The sequence below is a fragment of the Pseudopodoces humilis genome, chromosome 7, assembly GCF_049639895.1.
Source record: "Pseudopodoces humilis isolate 2021_Gansu_Grassland_sample_001 chromosome 7, ASM4963989v1, whole genome shotgun sequence".
NCBI classification, from domain to species: domain Eukaryota; kingdom Metazoa; phylum Chordata; class Aves; order Passeriformes; family Paridae; genus Pseudopodoces; species Pseudopodoces humilis.
The window spans coordinates 23,364,454-23,388,637 of NC_142206.1; the positions used below are offsets into that span (position 1 = coordinate 23,364,454).

At 34.0% G+C, this 24,184-nt stretch overlaps 1 protein-coding gene across 3 annotated transcripts in view; it reads right to left on the reverse strand.

The window, feature by feature from the left end:
• The window catches only part of FUT8 (fucosyltransferase 8), a 104,297-nt gene that overhangs the window by 20,890 nt on the left and 59,223 nt on the right, over positions 1-24,184 (reverse strand). For 2 of the 3 annotated variants that reach the window (XM_014252116.2, XM_088057860.1), the window contains exons 6-9: positions 23,881-23,996; positions 23,571-23,739; positions 17,362-17,476; positions 11,657-11,894 (exon numbers count right to left, since the gene is read on the reverse strand). In XM_014252116.2, the coding sequence (XP_014107591.1) occupies positions 11,657-11,894; positions 17,362-17,476; positions 23,571-23,739; positions 23,881-23,996 (638 nt within the window). The remainder of the gene's footprint in view (positions 1-11,656; positions 11,895-17,361; positions 17,477-23,570; positions 23,740-23,880; positions 23,997-24,184) is intronic. The other variant, XM_005522417.3, reaches the window with a different exon arrangement.

Below are 24,184 nucleotides of genomic sequence, written 5' to 3' on the forward strand. Positions count from 1 at the left end.
ATAGGCAATGAGCTTGTCCTATTTTCAGCAGGCATGGTTTAAAAAAACTGTTACCCTTTTTTGGACAGCAGGATATTGTTTTATTTAATCAGAAATAAGCTGCAATCAAAATCAATGATACAGGAGATAACCAAAACTCAGATCAAAAGACAGGCAGATACATTAGAAAACAATAAGTCAAGTTGCTGATTCATATGAATTTTCAACTGAAGATAATGAAACCAAGTTAAAAATATAGAATGAATTTTCAATCCACACTTCAGTTGTTAGCTACATTTTCTCTATTTGTAAGATATTTGAGTTTTTTTCTACTTCATAGATGTATTTTGTTAAGTAATAGATAAGCCATAAAAGGTAATAATCCATACTAATGTCATCATGTCAGTCAGGGCCAATTCCCTGCTCAGTGGTGGTACAATTTTGATATTTGATCACAGAATCATAGAATTATTTAGGTTTGAAGATACCTTTAGAGTTGTTATAAATTACTTGTTATTACTGCTGACATGTAAGTTAACATAAGTTAAATGTCAGCAATAGCTTAAGTTACTTCTTCTGATGTGATTTATTTTACTTGTACAGTTGTAAAAATGTGTCACTATAATTCTAGTTATAGTTAACTTTCATACAATTCCAGGTGCTGTTTTTCAGTTTAGGAAAATAATTGTCTTCCAGAGCTCTGCAATTTAATCTTGTTTTGGATTTTACTTCACTGGGTAACCAAAGACTGAGTGTTTTTGCAAGAGTCATCAAGTACTGCAATACTGAAAACACTCACTCTTACCATAACAATGGGCTCTGGAGGAAGGTCCTGGACTGAAATTGATTTTAACTCAGATGACCCACAGCAGTTGTACTATCTAGTTCTTATTTATTACCAGTTTTTGGATATGTTCATCACTAATACATCAGTAACACAGTTTCAAATTCCAGGGGACACACTGAATACTTTTTAAATGCTGAAATGAGTTCCATGTGTTATAAAAAGCATAACTTTGCTTCACTGCAGTGTCCCAGTGCGCCGTAATCACTTTATAGCCCTCAGGACTGACATAATTTTTGTGATTTGGCATAACCTTACCATCTGTCTACTTTTCAAATTTACTCTAATTTAAAGCCCATTTTAAAACTTTTGCTATTTGTATCTTTCTTATCAACTTCTTTTTCTTGAAAGTCAGAAAAATGCTGGTTTGACTCAAAAAGACCTTTGGAATTTTGTCATTTTAGGTAAGCTTACTTCCTGCCATCCGAACATTGGTTCACACCTGCACATGGATGGGCATTTTCATTGGGTGTTGATTCATTACCTGAAAGGAGGCTGACATTTTACTATGCAATCACTTTTAGTTCATGTTAACGGAAAACCTGTTTGGTCATTCATTCTATTATTTCAAAATTCATCAACTAATTTCAATTCCTTCAAGAAGTCCTTAAAAGTAAGGCAAAGAAGACCATGCTAAGGGCATTCTTATCTTGTAACTGAGAATTTCAATTTAATTTCAGTTTGTCTTGCTGGAAACACAATTGAATAAACTGATATAAAAATGGAACAGTTTCCCTACTTTTCTGTTTATATAATATACTTAATGAAGCTGATATCAACTTGCATAGACTTATCCCAGATCTACTTGACCAAGCTCTGCAGCACTGCCAATGTGGAACCTTCCCCAAGTGAACAACTCTAAATTGAGCCACAGGAGATGTGTCAGAGTGGTGGGAAAGCTGTTTGATTAACACAAGGTATGGTGAGAGGACTGTGCTGAATTCTCTCGAGGCTCCTCATTGTCCTGCTGGCTCCTGGTACATATTGCAAAGGACAGCAGGTTCAGAGTTCATCAATGATATTTCAGTGCTTTTCTTTTCAGACACAGTAAAAAATGAAAACTACACAATGGCGTGTTACACTTGGTATGAATTTTCAATTCATAGGAAAGTAAAAGTACGCTTTTATCTGTTTTGTGATGCAGACTACACCTACAACTATCTTCCAGGCATTTACAAACTTAAATAAAGTTACCTCATAAGAGCTTTATTCCGTAGTTGAATTATAAAACAGAATTGACATAAGGTTAAAAATCATATTTTTCTTTTAAAGTAGTTAATGTAAAATGCAACTCATATATCTGAATTTTTTTCTCTAAGTTTTTGCTTTGAATTTTAATACAGATTTTTTGAACTTGGTTCCTGAATTATTTCTCACTAGTATTCCACTTACTCATTTTTTAATCATCCTTTATGTAACCAAGCCTTTTAAGGCAGACAGGTGTTGAATAAATCTGGTGTAATTCTGTTTTAAAGAACCAGAAGATACAGTCCTTTTTTTTCCCCCAGGTTTCACATGCCACATGGATAGTGTTGTCCCATTTGTCATCCCAAGGGGCTGAATTGTGATACCTTCAGAACTGAACAAACCAAAATGTTTTCAAACATGCCAACATGCCTTCTATTACTTTTCTCAATTCAGCACTCCCGAGGCTTTTTTCCTGCATTCTTTCCTCTCCTCTCCTGCACAACTCTTGCAACTACCCTCGCTTGCTCTCATGTCTCTTACCTCTCTGGGTACTGTTTGTGTGTTGAAAAGTGGCATCTGTGATCTGTCACTGCCTCTCACTTCCTCACAGACCTGAATGCTGACTTCAGTGCTCTTTACACACACACAGTCTATCTATTTTGAGGACTTTTGAGAGACCTTAGCAAGACCTATTTATTTTAGTCAAATTTGGCCAATTCATCCAATATTCAGGACTTAAACTAAGTTAGGCTTAAGAAGAAAAAGAGCAGACAGAAAGGTAAAGCATGATGACACAACTTTTGCTCTCACAATAAATTTGTCTAAAATAAATCTGTAAAGATATTATTTTATCATCTCCCTCCCAAAAATAAAACTTTAATGGTAGTCTTTTCTGATCCTGCAAAAACTGTAACTTCCATAGCTACTGAACTACCAACATGCCTGGAACACAATTGACAGCCTTGCAATATTTATTTTCCCATGTTGTTCTGGTTCTTTGATCATCTTACCCATAATCAAAACCACAGCACAAAGATGAACAGTGTTCTTAGTGCCCTATAAGTGATGAGATTCTAGTGAACGTTCTCCCTTTTGACCTGATGGAGGCCTCAACTGAGTGTAACAATTTCTGCATTTGCAATAGCTCTGTCTCTTACAAAACAAAAGCAGTTGTGCCTTTAGAGCCTCTGTTCCCTTTTTAGCAGCTCAGGTGAGCTGCATTATAAAGACCTATAAACATTTCTGTTTCACTCTACTGAAAACTTCTCAACGCTTCATGTGGCAACTGTCACATCACTTTGAGGGAACATTAAAAAGTAAAGATTTTTCCCATTTTCAATTGTTTAGAGAGCCAGTGTGTCAGCTGGAAAATTTACAGATGAAGAGATTGCACAAATGGACTTCACAGAACAGTCAGAAGATCATCAAACTAGGTAGAAATCAAGTAGCTTACTAGCAATTTATTTTTCCTTTTATCTTTATATATTCAAACTGCTTTTGAACAATGCCCCATTTCATCTAAACAGCCAATATGAAAGGGGTACCTGTTGAAGAGGAGCTCCAATTCCCTGGCTGCCAATCATGAAATGTATTTGCAAAGGCAAATACACTTTTATAAATGCAAAGGGGTTTTGCCATGTTACCCAAACCTAGTCATTCAAGTAAACAGTACACAGAATTGATGTTTTAAAAGTAAGATCATATGTTAAGATAGTGGAAATAACTCAGGAACACATAAAAAATATTTTGCAGCTATATTGATGAAAAAGCAATTTTGGATTTGATTTCAAACAATTAAGCCTATTCTCTATTTCAGTCTAATGTTAATTATTTTCTATTTGGAAATAGTTCCAAATACTTGCTTTGAATTTTCTGGAACAGAAAATAGCTTATTTTTATAATAATCCTTCAAGAGCTTCAGGGACTTATCTCTTGCATGCATATGCTGACTGGGCATACACTCAAGCATGTAACAGGCATGTATAAGCATGTGAAAAACAATACAACATGCAGACAATATTTCATATCTCATGACCTAGAAGTTTCCAACAGGTTGTGACAATGGAGCTTAATATTTGCAGCTGGCCATCCAGGACTCTAGTGGAGAAGCACTCCCAGTTTAGACAAGACATTTACTGTCCTTTTAAGACGGAAGTTTATAACTCCCAATCTTGTATTGTCGTAATTTGAACACTTGGAGGACTCCTCTTTCAATGAATTAGTAAAAGTATCTCCCATATGCAAGTCCAGATGGAACACAGCTCTCTAAGTATTTGTAGACAAAAGGACATTTTAGTTACCCATAAATAAAACAGGAGAGAATGAACCTTCTCTGCTGTTTGAGATTCAGAGCAGTGAGGCACACGTCACCTTAACAATACATCTGAAAGAAACAAGGATTCATTCTACTACATGTGCTCTACCAACATGAAAGGATAAAATCAAGAGTGTAAGCCTGCAATAATGGAAAAGGAAATTTTTCTAATCTTCAGTCATAGCGGAAAATGCAATGGAAGTATGAAGAAACAAGACAAGATAAATCACACAGAAATAGAGATGCTTTCTCCATAACTATTACAGTAATAAATTATTATTAATTTGCATATTAATAGAAACTTAAAACTACTACTTTAAAGGTACTTGCAAAAAGAAAAAAAACAAAAACCTGTTTTGTTCAGGTTTATCACAGGATTTCTGTAATACCGGATAAAGGAAAATATCTTCCAAAGATTTCTCTACAAAACTTTAGCACAAGTGCATTCATGGACACGCAATGCCAAAAAGATAGCATTATAGTAAATATTTTTTTTCTTTGAATATAAAATATTTACTGATTCATTTGAAATGCTAAATTAAATTAAACGTTAAAATTAATGTGTGTCTTCAAATATGGGTAGGAGATCAGTGTAATAAAAGGCAGCTTTTCAAATTTCTTATCTGTTCACAATACTAAAAATAAATCAGTGGGTTGAAGGCCTAAAGATTGAGAAACAAACATATAAAATGCAAGAAATTATTTCTGCCTTAAAAGTCTTGTAACTTTCAGTCATTTCACATTGTGAAAAAATTTATTCAGAACCATTCACAACCATTTGCCTATAAGTAGCTTTTCAATATGACATTCTAAATCTAGACAAGAGATATATCTTGAGAATTAGCTGACATTTTAAGGTCCTCTTTTATTTCATTACTCAAATGCAAAAAGACAAAAACCTTTTGGGGCTTGGTGAAGTTAAACTGAAATGAAACACCCAGCCTTGCTCCACTGTAAAGAACTAAGAGAAGCTGCATGAAGACCATAATAATTGATATATTCCCAAGCATCAGAGCCATAACCCATAGTGCTGGTGGTGCTCTAGGATGTCTCCCACCTGGAAATGGCAGTAGTCATTTTCAAGGCACAGGAAGGGTTTGGATGACTTGAATTCAACTCCACAGCTGCCAGTTCAGGTTAGCCTTGTTTAAAGATTACTTAAAAAAAGGTAATATTACTTAACTAAAACACTGTAATTTCCAGTGCAATACATTAGAAAGTTATTCAGAACTTGAATGCATGTAATAATTCCCAAAAAAACCTAAGTAACAATACTGCAGTTTGGACTGAAATTTACACAGCCAAACAAAGAACTCAGATTAACATGTCAAACTTTGCAGTTTATTTGAGACCTAACATACTTAGTTTACTTCATGACATCTCTTCATATTAAAAGGAAATCTGATTTTTTTCATTTGAGTACAAAACACACCATTTTTCCCTACTGTGCTTGCTGCAGTACAACTTTTCAAGTCAAGAATGGTTACCTTAAAACAAATAAACTCTAATATTAAGCCAATTTGTCACTTTTTTGCTTATCAAACAATTCTTAGAAGGCTAACAGTTAAGCAAAAACCTTTTTACAATTTGTAATGGACACTTGTTTACCAATCTGTAATTTGTCATCCGTGATTTAATGCTCATGAGAAAAGTTTGCTGTTAACCACTAACCTACAGGTACTAGTTTTGCTACTACACTGTGTGGGGGCAACATCAATCTGTTAGGAAAAAGAGAAAATCATGCTTCAGAGTGTAATTCTTCATATGAACAGCTTAGGATCTGTGATCAAATATGAGATTGATTATTCCTACCACTGAACAGAACAAAGCCAAGAATCCTTTTCCCTGCCTCCATGTACTCTGGATTTCTAAGTCTTCAGCTTCAGCTTCCACTTATCAAGAAACGGAGGGAAAGAAGCCCCTGCTATTTGGAAAGTTTGGAAATTATTGCAGTGGCCACATTTAGGTTACCTTCCTTCATTTCAACACAGTTAAAGAATTCTCATGGAAGATGTTTGCTAATCTGCTTATGGTCCTGCCCATGCAAGGAACTCTTATAAAACACTCAATTGCATCAAATCTTAACCTAAATTAGCAAAGACATAAGGAGAACTCACTGTATACTATCCGAACATTTCTGTTTCTTGAACATTTTTTGATAGCATAATTATATACATCAACCTTTAAAGAAATTCTTTACATTCTTACTTCTGCTATCAGAAAATTACTAGACAATGGCTGTATCTAAATTAAAGTATTTCCCACTAATCTCTCACCCTGTTGAAAGATACCATGACATGCAAAACAACTTCCAAGAACACCATTCTTTTATTCATCAAGAATAGATTTGATGAAATTCCTCATATAATTAGAAGAGAACCAATGGTACATTTAGGCCACATAAATGGCTTAATTAGGATCAATTTGGCTTGATTGATTATAGCATGAAAGAACACACAGATGTATTTTATGACCATCTCCTTAAAATACAAATTAATTTAGTTTAGTATGGCAGATCTGGGACTGCACAAGTGAACTTCATGACACAAGCCGTAAGCCAATATTCAAAGTATCACTACAAAGCAAAAAAAAAAATTAAAAAAACCCAAACCCATTCAAAAATCAAAGGCAAACATTCTTCTCTGTTAAAAATCCTCAAAAGAAATAAAGCTAGTTACAAGGAAAGACTGCAACTTCTGTAATTCCAATTTCAGATCATGCAATTTTTTTTGTTTTTCTCCTTCTGGACCAGTTGCCATAATTGAGGTCAACAGCAGCAGCGAGTTGTTGTTAAAAAGCAGACCTCATCTCTAATTAAAATTGTCCAGCCACATCTTTGTCTAAAAGTAGAAATACTTCCCCCATATAGAAACACCTATAAAATGTGGCAGGACCAGCTTTTAAAACTTGCTTTATTTTAGAACTTAATTAGGGTTTTTAATATCCTACTGTAAAGCAGATTTTTATGTCCTTGAATCAGTGTAGGTCTTTCTCAGAATCCTTTCATATATATCAATATTCATTTTGAAGGCCAGATAACAGAAGCAGACAGTGTCTTGCAGCCTGTCTTTGCTCTGCACAGTGAAAATAACTTCTTGCTATTATTCAATAACCTTCCACTTAGACTTGAATAAGGATCACACATAGCATTTTTAGGCTACTGCATTGCTCTGAAAACTCAGACCTACCTCATTAGAATTCCAAAGTCCTTTAAAGAGTTTCCACTTCCTAAATATATTTATGTGTTTACACAGACAAAAGTCTTTACATAGAGTATCTTACAAGGCACCTCGAGGACAAAAAAATCTACACAATATCAGTAGCCTGATTTCAAGAGTAACACAATTGAAAAAAAGGGAAAATTCAGAGGGGCTGCTGTTACACTCTGTTCTCTCAAATCGCCATTCTCCAGTTTGCTTCACAGAATTGGAACTTGTTTGAATTAAAATTTAATTAATGAAAGTCACTGCATAAAAGCAATGTTAAGAATCAGAACTAGAAATGAATCCATTTTTCCTGCAAGTTTTTATAAATAAGAGCGAGACATGGGAGGAAAACATAATTCCTACAACTGTACGCAAGTTAAAGGCTTTTTTAGGCCAATACTGAATATTCAGCTGATTTTCATAAGAAACTACTGTCAAGGAATATCTAGTTCATGGAGTGAAACTTTTTAATTTATTGCAATTAGTTCTGTACAACTTTTTATGGTTTGATTTTGCAATTTTTATTTAGTCCTTTTGATTACTGTTGCCAGATAGTCTTTAATAAATTAAACATTCATTTTGTGTACCCACAGTATCCTCGTTCTTGAATTATACATATAAACATATTAGTTAATTCATATTTTAAGATTGTAGTTCAATTAATACTTAAAAGCTGGCACTACCAACAAATGAAGAGCTCTGCCATTTTCTCCCCTCTGGGTATCCCTTCCTCAAAAGCATTAATTCATCAAACCATAGTTAGAGGCAGCAAAATCAATATTCAAGGATAACTGCAGGAAACTGCGTTTCAGGTTTCCTTTTTCAAGTTATCTTTCATCTTTAAGGTTTTTAGGCCTTATGGGAAGGAGCACATACTGTTATTTAAAGCATGTAGATAGCTTCATTACCTCCACATCCCTTCATTCTCCAGCCTGGAATGCAGATGTGACTTCTAACATACTAATATAATACAATATAAGTACATTAATCTGTCCTTCCTGTTAATCTGTTTTTTCATTTATTTTATGATTTTTTTTGTCCAGTTATTTTATGGTTCCCTTTCAATTTATTATTGGGGAATGCCACCATAATGTCATAAATCAGCAAGTAAAAAATGATAAGAAGAGGCTCTGTTCTAGCATGCAGCAATGATAACAGAACATTATGACCTGGCTAACTAATTAATTTAAAGAAAATTAATTAAAAATTTAATGATAAATATGTCTTCAAAAGTTCTTTATGTTTTGGCTCTTATTACTAGTAAATCATTCATACTTCTTATAAAAATTCCTACCTAAATTATTCATGAACAGTTTGACCATAGATATCAAAGGAAAAAAACTACAAGAAAGATGCAATTACAGGCAATATATAATGTTAGAACTAAAAAGAGCATATATACAACCATCTCCTAAAATGTTTTTCTCTAGAATGACAGAATGAGTGAAACAAAGGACAAGGAAAACTTATGCCAGAGTGTAAAATAACTGTTGTATTTACAGAAGTCTGCAATAGAATTCTCAACCATTTCGTACGTTTAAGCCAGAAAAGCTGAACTTGATGCCAGAACTACCATGTCAAACATGAAGAACAATTCCTGCAAGACATGATATGGGCTGAGCTGACCCTCAATTCTTCTCAGATGAGAAGAGATCTTATTAATCTTCTGCTATCAGGCAAAAATCAGCTTTCTCATTAAAATTCACTCTACTTCCCAAATTCCAAAAACAAGTTTAGTTTTTATAACTAGTTAGGAGAGGACTAGACAAAGAAAGTTCTAGAACTATATGTATTCTTAGCTTATATAAGTCTCTTAATTCTTTGAAGATACCGCGATCTAAATTGTTTCACTGAAGATAAAGTTCAGAAACTGCAACATTTTATGCTGTGAATAAAACTAAAAAATGTCAAGCAGGAGCAACTGAATTAAAAAGAGGAAACATAGATGTACAAATTTAAACAATTTTGTCATGAAGGACATTTTACTAAATTATTATCTATTCAGGTCTGCAAATTACATGAAAGCATCTCTCTTAGAGGATAGATATATTTTTCTGGCTTGTTGGCCTATTTCCATCATTTACAATGAACACTTGCTAAAATTATTCACTTGTATGAATATTTTTGAAACATAATTTAAAAATATTTAAAAATCCCTACACTACATAGGAGAAATGTTTAGTTTATGAAAAGTGAAATTTGATAAATGTCAATGCATTTTCATACATTAATTTTGAAAATCTAGAAAATCCCATGCTGGCTTCAGAATTTGTAGAGAAAAAAAAATTTAAGGTGTGGTTTTGTAAACAAACCACTCCTAACTACAATTAAGACTTTCAGACTTATATATCCCTGAAAAAAAAAACAGGGAAGAAATAAACTGATATACAAGTAAATAAAAATCTATATAGATTTAGGGAGACATAAAAAGCACACAGAAATCTTCAGCAAGATGCACTGTCTTTAAAATTTAGCAGCAATTAAGAATCCAGTGAAGACTCCTACTGAAGCCACACTGAGGATAGTGAAGAGCTTGCTTGTATCATTCATCTTCACTGACCAAGCATTGCACAAAATCAGAGTTTAACACAGTTTATAGCATGTGTGGCTGGCCAACAGGCTGACTATATAAAGATTGTTTATCATCCCTCAATGTCCCCTAGCTCCAGAATATCAAAACTCATATTAGTGGCATTGAATATTTTTAAAATAATTGATTGCATCAGGGTATTTCATGTGCTCAGCCTTCAAATTATTCATCCTGATCTAGAAACTAATTAAAAAGGAAAAGCAAAAACAACAACCCCCCCAAAAAAACCAAAAACCCTCAAACAAAACGTGGGGACCTAAAATGAAGCATTATTTGTATTTTCATCAGCAAGAGCCCACATTACAGGAAATCGTGATCTATTTAAATAGTTTTTTGTGAAAGTATAGTATCTTTTGAAGCCACGTGTGCATGGCTGCGCTGTTTTCCAGCTTACTGTATTCAGAAGTTGCTCAAAAAACTGCCTGCATCTAAATTCTGGAGTCACATAGAGGAGTCCGCTGAGAGCCATGTCCAGGCTGTAGTTTCACTTACTAACCTCGCCAAACACAAATAAAACTTCATCTGGAGTTCTCAATATCTGTTGTCCATTTATAGTTGTTTTTAAAAAATATCCAACCATTTCTAAGAAATATTTTTTTTTGCAAAAAAAAAATCCCATTCACAAAACCCACTAGAATTCTCAAAGCTAAGCTCTGCAGCATCTTGAAGCTCTGAAGAACAGATGCTATTTCAATGTGCAAACACTGTTTTAATGTGTAAACATGCAAGTTTACATGCACTCTGTAAACTGGATTTTGTAAATCTAATTAAGGTAATTTCAGACCTGTAAAACTTTAATAGTTACTTTAAGATTCCATATGCACTGGGTATGCAATGTCCTAGTGAAAAGAATAAAATGTTGGTATGTTTTGACTACCAATCACATGGAGAAAGATGTCATTTAAAACAAATATTGTTTACTTTCACACAAACAAAGCTAGCTGATCTTCCAAACATCAGTGCCCATCCACTTATTCTAGGCAAATTGCTCCACATGATATAAGAATGGAACAACTTGCTGATGTACAAATAAAATTAATATTTAACATTGTCATTGTTTTTACAACATGAATTTTGGATCTGCTCAACGTGCATTGGGAATTATTTCAATTATTTCTTTATTTTGTTGAGGTGCGAATGACTATTGGATAGTATTTCTTTTGTATTTCTATTGCTTAATATTGGCAACATCCCTCATTTTTTGAAGAGTTTATTAACAACAGCCTCTACTGAACATGCTCTTCCCATGAAAATTAGATTAATACCTAGCAGAGAAAACAGCAGCAGCCTGCTGAAAAATTTTAATTTAAATCTCAAATAAAAAGCTTTTCTATTTAAAAAAAACTCTGCCAATGCAGAGCTATCTTATCAAGGAACTTCTTTCAATACAACAGACAAGATGTAAAAGGCGCTTACACGCACAACTGCAGTCATAGTCATCATGCTCCACACAACATGGAAGAGACAACAAATTAATTCTGTGGGAATGGCGCTGCCAAAAGCCAGGAGAAATGCTGTGAGTGGTGAAGCCTTACCTGACCAGTGGCCAGTGGTGGAGCCCGCTCTGTCGGTGCAGGTCTCGCTGACGGGCCGGAACACGGTCTCCCAGCCGCCGGTGGCGTAGCGCCAGTTCTGCGACTCCAGGATGAGCGTGCGCTGGGTGCCGTACGCGATCATGAAGCAATACACCACGTGGTGAAGCTGGCAGCCGTAGCCACAGCCTTTGTTGATGTTACACACAAGTTTCTTAGCTTTGCTGCAATCCTTCGGGTTCTGTGAGGACAGATGAAAAAGTGGAGCTGAAGAGAATATACACCAAAGGCTTGCATTTTTCTGAAAAACTGGCAAATGTCATAAATCACAGAAGCCATCCCACTATAATACATCTCCGATTAAAATGGATGAGTAAGCTTCAGCTCCATGAAAATTTTACGAGAATTCTTCACTGTGAACATGAGCAGTTATTGAACGTTCTTCACTATCCCAATGTACAATAGAATACATTCAAGATTTTAAATTACTTCCTCATTTGTAGATCTGTCAGTATAAGCCAACATTTGGACTCTGAATTCACATTTCATCAACATGATTCTCAGTGTTGGAATGCTTTTTCCTTTGGCATTTTTTCAAATTTTTTAGTTGTCTTTCAATAAACATGCATGTCATCCAATAAAAGAAAATTTCCACCTGTCTACAATGTACAGAATAAAACAAATGGTACAGAATAAAACAAATGGTACAGAATAAAAGAAATGCTTATTAAGAAACTGCTTCCCAGGCTTACTAACCACATAGTAAACACAGAATGTAAAACACATTCAGCAGACTGATAAAGGACAAAATTTTAATCTGCATACACTTTACATAAAATAACATACTTCACTTCCAGAAACCAAGAAACCACAAGTTAGGAGACAAATGCCCACACTGTATGAATGCTATGTTTAAAAGTACAAACTAATAAATATTTTTATGTATCTGGAATTTTTAGGTATGTGGACAATACAACATCATAATCAACAGAAGTCTTCCATTACATAAAAGAGAGTACTTTTTTTGTATGTATTCATACTTGCATGGCTCTAGACACACTTCTAAATTCCAGAAAGGTCTTCCATAACATCTCTAGGATGAAAGTTTCAGATAAGTTGCAAAAGTACTGATATTTGAGCATCAATATAAATTCTGTTTCTTTCACACCTAAACAACTTTAAATACAATTTTCTGTAAATTTGCAACAATAAAATCAAATCTTAAAAAAACAGTGATCCCTGTCTGGAGCACTGAGATCTCTCCTTCAAGTGCTCTTAAAGATAATCTGAACATTCTGAATCCTAAAATACTTTCAAAGAAAATTAATTTGTGCTTTTGGTGGTATAAAGGAGGAGAAAACAATTCAGACTGGGGGGGGGGAAATAATAAAACATCCAAAACAAAACAAACCCAAAACTCTACAACATGTGCTATAACTTCAGTATTTTTTTTTTATTTTAAATACACCTGATTCAAAGCCTAACTAGGTGTGAAAATAATAAATTATATTAAATTTACATTCCAAATTTCTGTTTCTCAGACCAGTACTTTTGTCATTACAAATCTAATGGATAACTTGAGACTAAACCAAACAGTTATCTTTGAAATTACAACAAATGTATTTCCCACAGTCTTTCAGAAAAGAAAAGGGCTTTTCTAGTATTCTCTACAAGCCCACACAGAAAGATCTCCATGAAAAAACACCTCCTCATATCATTACTATCAGCAGTATTATATTTTTATTATTACTGTTGTCATTGATATTATATTTGCTCAGTTTGAGTTATTAAGCTGTTCTTATGTCAACCCACAATGGAGTTTCTTTGTGGGTTTTTTGTATGTTTGAGGATTTTTTCCATTGATTCTCCTCCCTGTCCCACCAGGGAGGAGGAGGAGTGGGTGTCATGGGGAGTACTTTGGTGCCAGCTTGGGTAAAGCCACAACACTATTCTTTTTGAAAGGGATAATCTCCGTGAATTTTTTAGAAAATGCCCTTAGATTATGTTTTCTACACTTGCCATTACCTCCAAATGCTTGTGTCCTCTAAAATGAAAGCATTTAATCAATGGCATATTTCAAGTATTGTCAAGGTGTGCCCTTATCACTTTCTTTCATGCAAATGCAAGCTTCATATAATAGCTTATGAACAGTATTATGGAAATCAAGTAGTAATCACACAATGAAACATAATTTGATTGTGTGACTGCTTACCAATATTAATATGATGCACCTACTTGGGTTTTATCATTATTTGTAGACTTAACTAAAAACTATATCTATTAGTATTACTTTGTGACTTAAAAAGGAAGCTATTTAATTAATTTCTTTATGACTGTGAGTTTTTTTCAAATTTATATACTCAAGTAGCAAAAAGGCAAAGCAGTATTTGAGCTTCAATTGTCTATTGAGAATTTTAAAAGAAAAAGGGAAGTAGAGATACTTGGCTATATTGCCATTTCAACTGATGTTTCCAGGAAAAAGTGGAAATATCATCCATTGATAAGGAAGAAAAGTTATATTTCATGCATCAGAATAGCTTGGGTGTTCATAACCAAAACTGCCATCTAAAGCAACCAGTCAAAGTATTGAGCTGATAAAGGATAACAGTCAATTTCAAAACCAATTAAGACTGACAAAAGAGTTTTCCTCCTGGCACAAAAGTCACAGAAGAAGATTATAAATCCCTGATTTGAATGGGTAGTACATTCTGTTCTCAACCCTAACGACACTGCTCATCACACTCCTATCTCCAATTTAATGATCTACATAATCAAGAGAGAGATGAAAGGGACCTCCACGAATGTCAAGCCCTGTAAAGTAACAGCCATACAACTGCAGTAAAAACAAATACCAGAAAAATCCAAACAAAAATTAAACAAACTCACACAAAATCCCAAACAAACAAAAAAATTTACCAAGCTAAACATCGTTTAATATAGAGAAGATTAGATCATCAACCTGTTCCAGAGTTTACACCTTTTATCTTCCTCAGAATAACTTCTATGAACAATGTAACTAAAAACACTGGAACTTCGAAACTTTGGAAAATCTCATTTTTTTTAGAGAAATATGACAAAAATGGGTGTTTCTCATCCTAGTTATCACAAATGCAATTCATACCATCTTCTATTCCCCTTCCTTTGTGATGTCATTTGTAATCCTTTCTTTTCATACCAGCTCCCCTCAAGACTTTGGGGGCAGAAAAAATCCAAAGAAAGAAACTAAAAAACCAAACAAACCATCAGAAGTTTCTTCCAGCTGCTGGAAGAAAACATTCTCTCCCTAGTCAGAAATAGCAGATATTTGATTTGAGAGACAGAGATCTCAAACCTTCCTCTAATGTTAATTCCTCTAGTTTGCTCCTACCCTCCTACGACACGCAAGTTTCAGCTGGAGTGAAACATCCCAGCATGCAGATGGACTTAAACACGCTGTGTTCCTCAATCCTAGAGAAAACCTCACACAGATATCAGCAGTGACCACACTTTCTTAGGTGGCTATTATACCAAAACCATATAATATACTTTTGATTTGATTAATTACAGCTGTTAGGGGTGCATCCCTTTGCATGTATGCAAAGTGCCCAGAGCCTTTTCTTATTGTTGTCATTTTAGCATGAGCACTTTTATTAAAAATATCAATCAGTAACTTTAATGTGAGGGAGAGGATTTAATACACTCTACAACAGAAAAATCTAAGTGACATTAAATGAACAAAAATACTGCAAACTCCCGAAAGCTCAGAAAAAGTCTTGTGACCAACTTTCTCTTCTTTGCATGCATACAAAGTCCCAGCTAAATAGTATTGCAGAATAGGACTAGAATATGGCAAACTATGACTAATATAATTGTTGTGTTGCTGAGTACTTAGAAGCCTTTCTCACCTGATTATATTTTTAACCTTCAAAGCTGAACAAAAAGTTGGGTTTTTTTTTTAAATCAGAGGCAAAAATACTCTGCTATTGCTAGACTGCATACTGAATCACAAACTTCCTAAAATAAACAGAACAAAAATAAGCACAAAAGAGAAGGGACAGAAAACTGCTGCCTTATCATTTACTCACTTGATTACAGCACTACAAGGTGCTCTCATCTGACTTCTCTTGCACATTCTCTTCAACTGTTTGATAAAAAACATATCTGAAAATAAGGCCTTTTTCTTAAATATCAAATCCTAGCTTGTTAAATGTTGCTCCAACTATAGGGAACTAGCTACATGTAGCACCATTAAATCAAATTTATGGTAATGTCACCCAAATGAAATAGCAGTCATCACTATTCACAATCATACAGCTAAATGACTTCCCAAGGAGATGTCCCAAAATAATGCAGCTGTCACTGTTCAACATGTACCAGAAAAAAACTATGCAGTACTTTCATACTTAACTAAAAAAAAATTACAAATATGTCCCATATAATTCTTTTTGGCATTGACTTGAAGAGCAGGGGTCATTGAATATTTTATTTTTAAATACAGTTTTATTATTAATAGAGGTATATAAATGTGTATAATTTTGAACCATTTGATCACTTTATATTGGTGCATATTTGTTAAAGCAAATAACTTTGTGCTCTTTTTGATGACTTGCACAGTTATATTACTAAATAGGACAGCAAATGGATAGTGAAAGACAAGAAAAAGGTAGAGAAAGTCTATATTTATCAGCATGAAAAGCAGTTACAGCATACTACTGCTAAACAGTAGTATCAAAATGAAAAAATAAGGAACAGTTCTCAGAAATGAGTTGAAGAAGTACAATAAAGTAATGACTCCTGCACAACTTAGGGAGATGGGTTTTTTTCCTCAGAAGGGTGTCTTTTTTATATAACAAGCAACAAATACTTAGTTTGGTCACAGTAGAAAGGGTTCCAACAGCTCAACTGTGAAATAATGAAAACCTGAGAAACAAATTCAGCTATTTACACAAGAGAAAAGATCAGGTATTAGGAGTGACCAAACAACTGCACACAATGCTGTAAAAAAATAAACCAAGTACAAATAAAACATACTACATTAAATATCTTTTTGATCACTACATAAATAGCTGCATGCATTCAGTCATGAAAAAAAGTCCCAACACCTTCAGATCAAGTTTAAATTTTATACACACACACAAGCACATATATTAAAAACGTCTTATGCACTCAAAAATATGAGCACATAGAGACATCCCAAACAGATGTTGGAACAATCTAGAACTAGACAATACACTATACAAGCACTTCAATTTTACTTCCTTGTTTTTAGAAATGGGCTGCTAGCTCAGAAGTTTGATACAAAGACTTTTATATTTTTATTTTTTAAATTATGCAAACATTTATGCATTTTGGTACTCTAAAGAATAAAACTTAAAAAAATTCAAGAGAATTAACTATCTTTTACAGTAAAGTGAAGAATTCAAACAGGTTAGTACAGTCCAGTAAAAACTACAGATCAAAAAAATCCCCACAAACAAAGAAACAAATAAACCAGAATAAACAACAACAAAAGTACAAGCTCCAATGAGTGCCTTGGAATATTACCTTCCATATACATATAAAATGATGTTTGAAACAAATGCAATAATTTCTTTTCTACATAATTCATCCATATACCAACATTCATTTTAAACTGCAATGTAATTATCCTATTGCAAGGTTTTAGCTAAGTGCTATGTATATAAGAAGAAAGAAATGTTTACCTTGAATCAAAAGCTGTATCCTCTTACCTGTAAATAAGTTATTCTTCTCTGTACCAAATCTGTTAGATCTTTGGCCTCTTTTTCCCTCCAATCTCCAGCTCCATCTGTTTGACTGAGGTAGTACAAGTCGGTCATTATTGACCTATAAGCAACCATGGAAAACAATTTTAACGTTACTAAATTGGAGGATTAAATGAAATCAAAGACAAATTAAAGTGGTATTTCAATTGCAGCTTCAAAATCAGTTTCTTCATGCCATCTCCTACTGCACACTTCAAACAGCAGCCAAGACAGACTGACTGTGTCCTTCATCTAACAAATGTTCCATGCCCATTAGCAATTAAAAATTAAAAATTCTAAACAGACTCACAGCCTTAAATACTAAATGGAGATTATCTAATACATTAGAGATTCTCTTCTTAGGGTTTTAACATTTCATTGGCCAAAAAAGAGAATAAAGAACTCATCATCATGAAAATAAAAATATATAGCATTTATTATGCATTATATATAGCATTATATATATAGGATATATTTATATATATGCTATATATATATATATAAATATATAATACATATATATATATATATGCGCTATATATATATAATATAGTATATATAATAAAAATATATAGCATTTATTTGTTAAAATTTGCAGGCTAGTCAAAATTACTGATTTTGTCCAAACAGTACCACTTTGGAAAAGATTTCTTTTTTTTAAACCTCTGTGGGTTTTGGGAAGAAATAGAAAACTAGAGACAAACTATTCAAAGTGTTTCTAGTAACATTAATGGTTACTCTAAAAATAAATGTGGCCCAATTCAGAACCAGTAATTTCAGAGTTGGTTTCATAGATTGAGAATATTTAATATTGCTAAGCATTTCTCTGTAACAATGTTAAAGTTTGAACCACTTTTCTTAATACTTTCATCTGAACTTCAGATGAAATTTCAGGCTATTTATTGCCTGAAATTCTTGATAAACCACAAGTTTGATCACTAGAAAGAGAAGCAACAGAACAAAGGCAGAGAAATTTTGGAGGTGACCAAAAAACAGTGTGAGGGTAAGAAAAAACATTTGAAGTGGTCTTGTCAAGCTGTTGGCAGCACTTGTTTGCGATGGAAGCACAAACCCAATTAGCCAAGGCTATCCCTTGTACACAAGTGAGAAGAGTAGGCTGCATATCCCTACTAGGAAACCACTTCCAATGACACAATATTTAAGCAGTAAACACTGAGATAAATCAAATTAGGGCAGCCCTATCTTTATCAGCAAAGTTACCAGATAAACTTCTCTTGTTAATTTAATAACTGGATTTATGGATCTGTAGTTTTATTCTCATACAGTCATTCTGGTCTTTATCCCCATGCTTTTTACACAGGGTAACAGAGACACTGACTATAGCATCTATTACTGCTGTATTAAATATTTTACCCAAATTATTCAGCAGCGGTAATCTTCACCTTCTGTCAATCAACTGGTAGAACCTTATCTACATTCTAATCTGAAACGATATAAACTGGATTTTCTTTTACAAGGTAATTGAGCTTGAAACATCCTATTGCGGCTTTGCATAAAAATTAATTTAAAGCATCACTGGGTAACTAGTTTTAAATCAGTAACTATTAAAGATACATAATACTTACAGTAACATGCACACACAGTTTAAAGAGAATTAGAACAGAACTAATGATGGACTAGTTCTAATGCAATGGATTATATACAGATAACTGAACAGATAAAGGGTCTGCTCCTCTTAGGACAGTTTCCCTATTTATAGAAAACACATAGGCTAGTAAGCATACTAGAAAAGGAAACCAATGCATTTTCTTGGGAGTTTAAATATATTTTTCCTCCCAATCAGGATGTAACCAAGGGTGTTTAAAGAAAAAATCACAAAGTTAAGGTTTAAACATTAAAAAAATGAAAAAAATTCCCTCTCATTAAAAGCATCTGTGCAACCACACAGCCACATTTTAAACCATTTTCAAAGGCTCTTTCATTAGCCTTAAAATGTCTTTTGTGTACCTGGGATGTAAGTAATCAGTGTACTCTCCCTATACTTTACAGAAATATATTTCCATTAAATATTGAAAAAATAACTGAAAAGACAAAGCTTACCAATTAAAAAGTAACAACAATAAAATAAAAATTTCTGTCAGCTCAAAAGTAATTTTTCCTGTTTCTAGGGGAAAAATGTGTTGCCCAATTTTTTTTTTTTTTTAGATTATTACCTATGGTGACCATGACAAAGAAAAGGCAGTAGCTTAGTTTTAATTATCAGCCTTATAGATGAAATATAATTACTTTGATAATTTTTGAGGTAAGAGAAATGGTGAGAGCGTCCTTACACAGCCTCAGTGACTCACCACATTAGGTAAAGGCAGCTTTGTTCAGTACAAACCATAAAAAGTATCAAATGATTTGCAGGAAATGCTATGAATTCATGAAAGAGTTTTCAGAAAGTATCCATAATCTTCTTTAAAAAAAAATATAAAACCCTGAAGTAAACCAGGAGGTGAAAAATTCACTGCTGCTATCACACAGAAATGATTATAAGGTAGCGCTATTTTAAGACACAATCACAGAGACTTTCTTTCTTTGATTGTTACCGCTCAGAAACGTGCATTTCCTAGCCACATCTGTCAGGGTTTTTTGAGTGCGACAGATCACTGTGATAACTTATTAATACAGATTTAGGAGAGACACAAATACCAAAGACCAGGGTCATGCTGCATGAGCAGAGAGTTAAAAGTGTAGGGAGTGGTGACCCACGAGCCCAAGATAGCTCAGTGCAGACAAAGGATGAGCCTGCACAGGGTTATTAGAGGCTACTGCAGGTGGTAAAATAGCAGGAAACTTCACAGCAGCACTGCAGATATTTACTACGTCAGACTTGGTCTTTCACTGGGTTACTAACCAACAATATCAACTTGTTGCTGTTGCTTCAGATCATAAAATAAATCTTGGAGCTGCACATAAAAGCATTTTGCTCCTGGAAAGCAGAATGGAGGAAAAAATCTGGCTGTGTTTCATCCGTATTTGATTGCCAAAATAAAGAGGGAAGGGTGAGCATTTTTAACAATCGGGCTAGACATTTATTCCAGTTGTATGAAAACATACTTTAAACCTCCTAAAAATTTTATATTAACAAATAAAAACTCAAACAAAAATATGTAATTCAAAGGAAATCATGTGAAAATTTGTCCGAACGCTATGCATCAAATGTTGGCCAGTTACCACAAAATCCCTGATGACAGCTACTCCCCAGGAGAAGGAATGAAGCTAACTCAGTAACAGCCACCTTGCAAACAACTTTTGTCAACACAGGAAACAACCATGACAACTAGAGGATTAAGTTGCTCTTTTTTAATAACTCAATATCAAATAGTCTTTCCAATGTTTAGATGAATTTACTCTCAACAGCCCTCTTCCCTATAGCAACTACAAGAATACAATTATGTCATTCTCAAGGAAACTCTTACGATGGGCAGCCGTGTTTCTCAAACAGAATCAGTACTGCAATATTTAACAAAACCATATGCAAGACCAGCACTCTCCTAGAGAAAATCCACACAGCTCCTAGGACATAGCCAACAGTGATTAAGTCATCCAACAAGGAGCACTATCATGTACGTAGCGAACAATTTGCTTAACATCACCAAGATTAACAAAGAACTCTAATACTACTTGTCCAGAACCACAGAAACTGAAGTTTATCATCTCTGAGAAAGCAAGTCTTAATCCACGACACAGCAGGCTTTCCTCACAAACAAAACAAAATAAGTATTAGCCTCCTTCCTTACAAAACTATCTCATCATTTCATACCCACCTCTTTGTTTTCTCACATAAGGACAGCATGAAAAACTCCTTTAAGTACTTATAATTAACACTAATCTTTCTAATCCAAGCATTAGATTATAATACATATTGGAATTTCTGAGATATCTTTATTTATATTTATATGTGTGTGTGTATATATATAAAGGTAATACCAGCTGCACTTGCAGTGCTCCATTTATCTAAAATATAACTTTTTAAGACAGCTCTGCATACAAAAGAGCATTTGGCAACAGGTTTAATCCCTTTAAAAAAATTCAAAAAGCGTACATGTACTTAAAAAAATCAAACAAACAGTAATAAGTAAAAAAACAAAACAAAAAAAACCCATACAAAGAAATAAAACAAAAAACAAAACAAAAAAACCCCAAAAAACAAACAAAAAAACCCGTGCTTCTACAGAGTGAATGAGAACATCTGATTTGCTCATTCCAAACTTATGCTATGTTCCTTTCAGAGAAGCGACCAGATGGACAGTGTGCAGGGAAGATGAGACCGCTCCTTCCCTGGGGAGCTCCTGTGCATTGTAAGGGAAAAGAACACCCCAGAGACAGCAGTGCATCACTTGCCAAAGGATGTGCACACAAAGAACTGGGAATTTTCCTGCAATTCACAAAACAAGACTGAAAGATTAAAGGGAAAGAAGGAGACAGCTTGACCTCAAAGGTGCAGGAAAAAACTTCCTCAGGACTAGAGGCAACCAAGAAGTGCATTCAAGTGCAACACAAGGTAATTCTACTGCTTGAAGGCAACATAGCAAATGCACCAGGAACACAGGCTGAATACTGTAGAAACATTTTTGTGTCCATTTTTTTCTAATGCAATTCCTTTGAATTTCTCTAGTGTAATCACATTGTCTAGATTGAGTTTAATAAAAACTAGTTTATGGCTGTTTGATTTTATCTTAAATGACTTTGGTCTTCTTTGAGGACTACACAGATATTCTTTCAGGTCTACACAGATATTTTACTAAGACTAAAGAGACTTCAGATTATTCTATATTTAATAACCACCGTGACAACTGAAAGAGTACTTGTACTCAAAACAAAAATCCTCAGAGGAAAAGAAAAGAGCAGTTGTGATTGCTTGCACCATATACCAACTTCTTTCAGTACCACAGTGAAATTCATCTCCCAACTTACAGAGGTCTACAGGGCAGTTTTATAATTCAATGCAAAGGAGTTTATGCGCCTTTTGAATGGGTTTCACCTCATCCTGAAGTATAGAGAGATGTGAACATAAGGGTGTCCAGAAATGCAAAAAGTTGCAAATTAAGACTTAATGAATTAATAATCATTGGTGTAGAATGGAAAGGACTGAGGAAAAGGACTCATCCTGGGAGGCGGCAACATAAAAACCTTCTGTCATCAAACACACACATTATTCAAGGTTTCACTGTGGTGACTGCCTCATCCTGGCTTTATAAACAGAGCAATAATGTGCACACAAGTGATCTTGTTACCATGACAGATGTCAGAAAGTCTGCTATTAGACTACTTGTTCCAGTCTTTAGCAGAGATAGTCTAAAAGGCACAAAAGAATCCATAATCTAAAGTTCAAGAAGCCCAGATGGAAATAACTTCTATGGAGAAGAAATATTTCTGAGAGGAGATAAATATTGAAACAAATTGTCCAGAGAAGAGGCAGCTTCTCTGTCAGTTCACTGTTCAAGTGAAGATCTCAAGCCTTCTGGAAAATTCTGCTTCAGCCAAGCACTACTTTCATTTCAGTCAAATATATAAAACTGCACTTGGCAGAGAACTAATTGGATGAAATTTAATCATGTCTTTTATATAAATAATAACCCTCAATAATTGAATAGTCCCTTCTCACTTTCAACTCAATCAATCTGTGACAAAATGGATTTTGGAATTGTGGAATAATAAATTACAAAATTTAATGGACTATACTATTTTCCCATATTAATAATCAAGTTCATATTGTCTTTATGTTTTAAATAGCGTTTGCATTATTGCTAAGGAATTGAAAATTCTTATGATTTTTTTCCCTTTACTATATTGTTATTTTCAAAGGCTCTTGCCTTATTACTGATTTTCACACATGGAAATCACAGCTTTTTTCAGGGCATTGATTTAAGGTAGTATATTTAGTTAATTCAACTATTTTTGTACAACTGTTTACTGATGAGTCACAAACTGTCATTGCAGTTTCCTGTTGGGAACAGAGTTATGTTTAAAGACAGATGTCAATGATTTTTTAACAGTTCCTGGATTTATTTTTTTCAGCATGAACAAAACTCATACAGAATATTTTAATATAATACAAAAGGTACTCCCTACAATAAAGAGGCCTGATGATTGACAGCAATGAAAAATATAATTGCCACACATCTTTGAACAACAAAATGACAGTTAAATTAAAGGTCAGAACCAACCTTTCCTGATGACCCAAATCAGACAGAAATTCATCAATGCGTGTTTGCAGTTCATTTCCTTCTAGATTTTTCAACTTCTTCAGTTCACTCTGGAGGAAAAACCAAAGTTCCTTAGCCCCATTTTCAATCCTCCTTCTCAGTACTTCATGGTCTTTTCCAAGGCCTTCTACTTAAAAAAAAAAATAAAAAAAGGCATAAAAGTATCAGTATGTGTAGCTCAATTACTTGTTAAGAAGCCAATACATCTGTGACATGAAATACCAAAACACCAAAACTTGATTTAGAAGTAAAATAAAACTTATCTACCAACCATCTCCGGTCCGCTTCTTATAGTTTTCTATCTGTTCTTTGGCCTTTAGAAGTTGCTCCTCTAAAGCATGTACCTTTCCTGCAGCTGGTCCCTGATCAACGGGACCATCTGGTATCCTAGGATACAGAAAATAAAGAAATTGCATTATTAATAAATATAATTATTTGATAAATTATTTGCTTTAGCAATTCAGCTCTCCTCTCATTTTTATTTCATACTGTTTTACGGATAAACTTTCATCAGATTTCCTTAAAACCAGAAGAAATTAAACATATGGATAAGATTTTAAAAGCACAGTTCCATA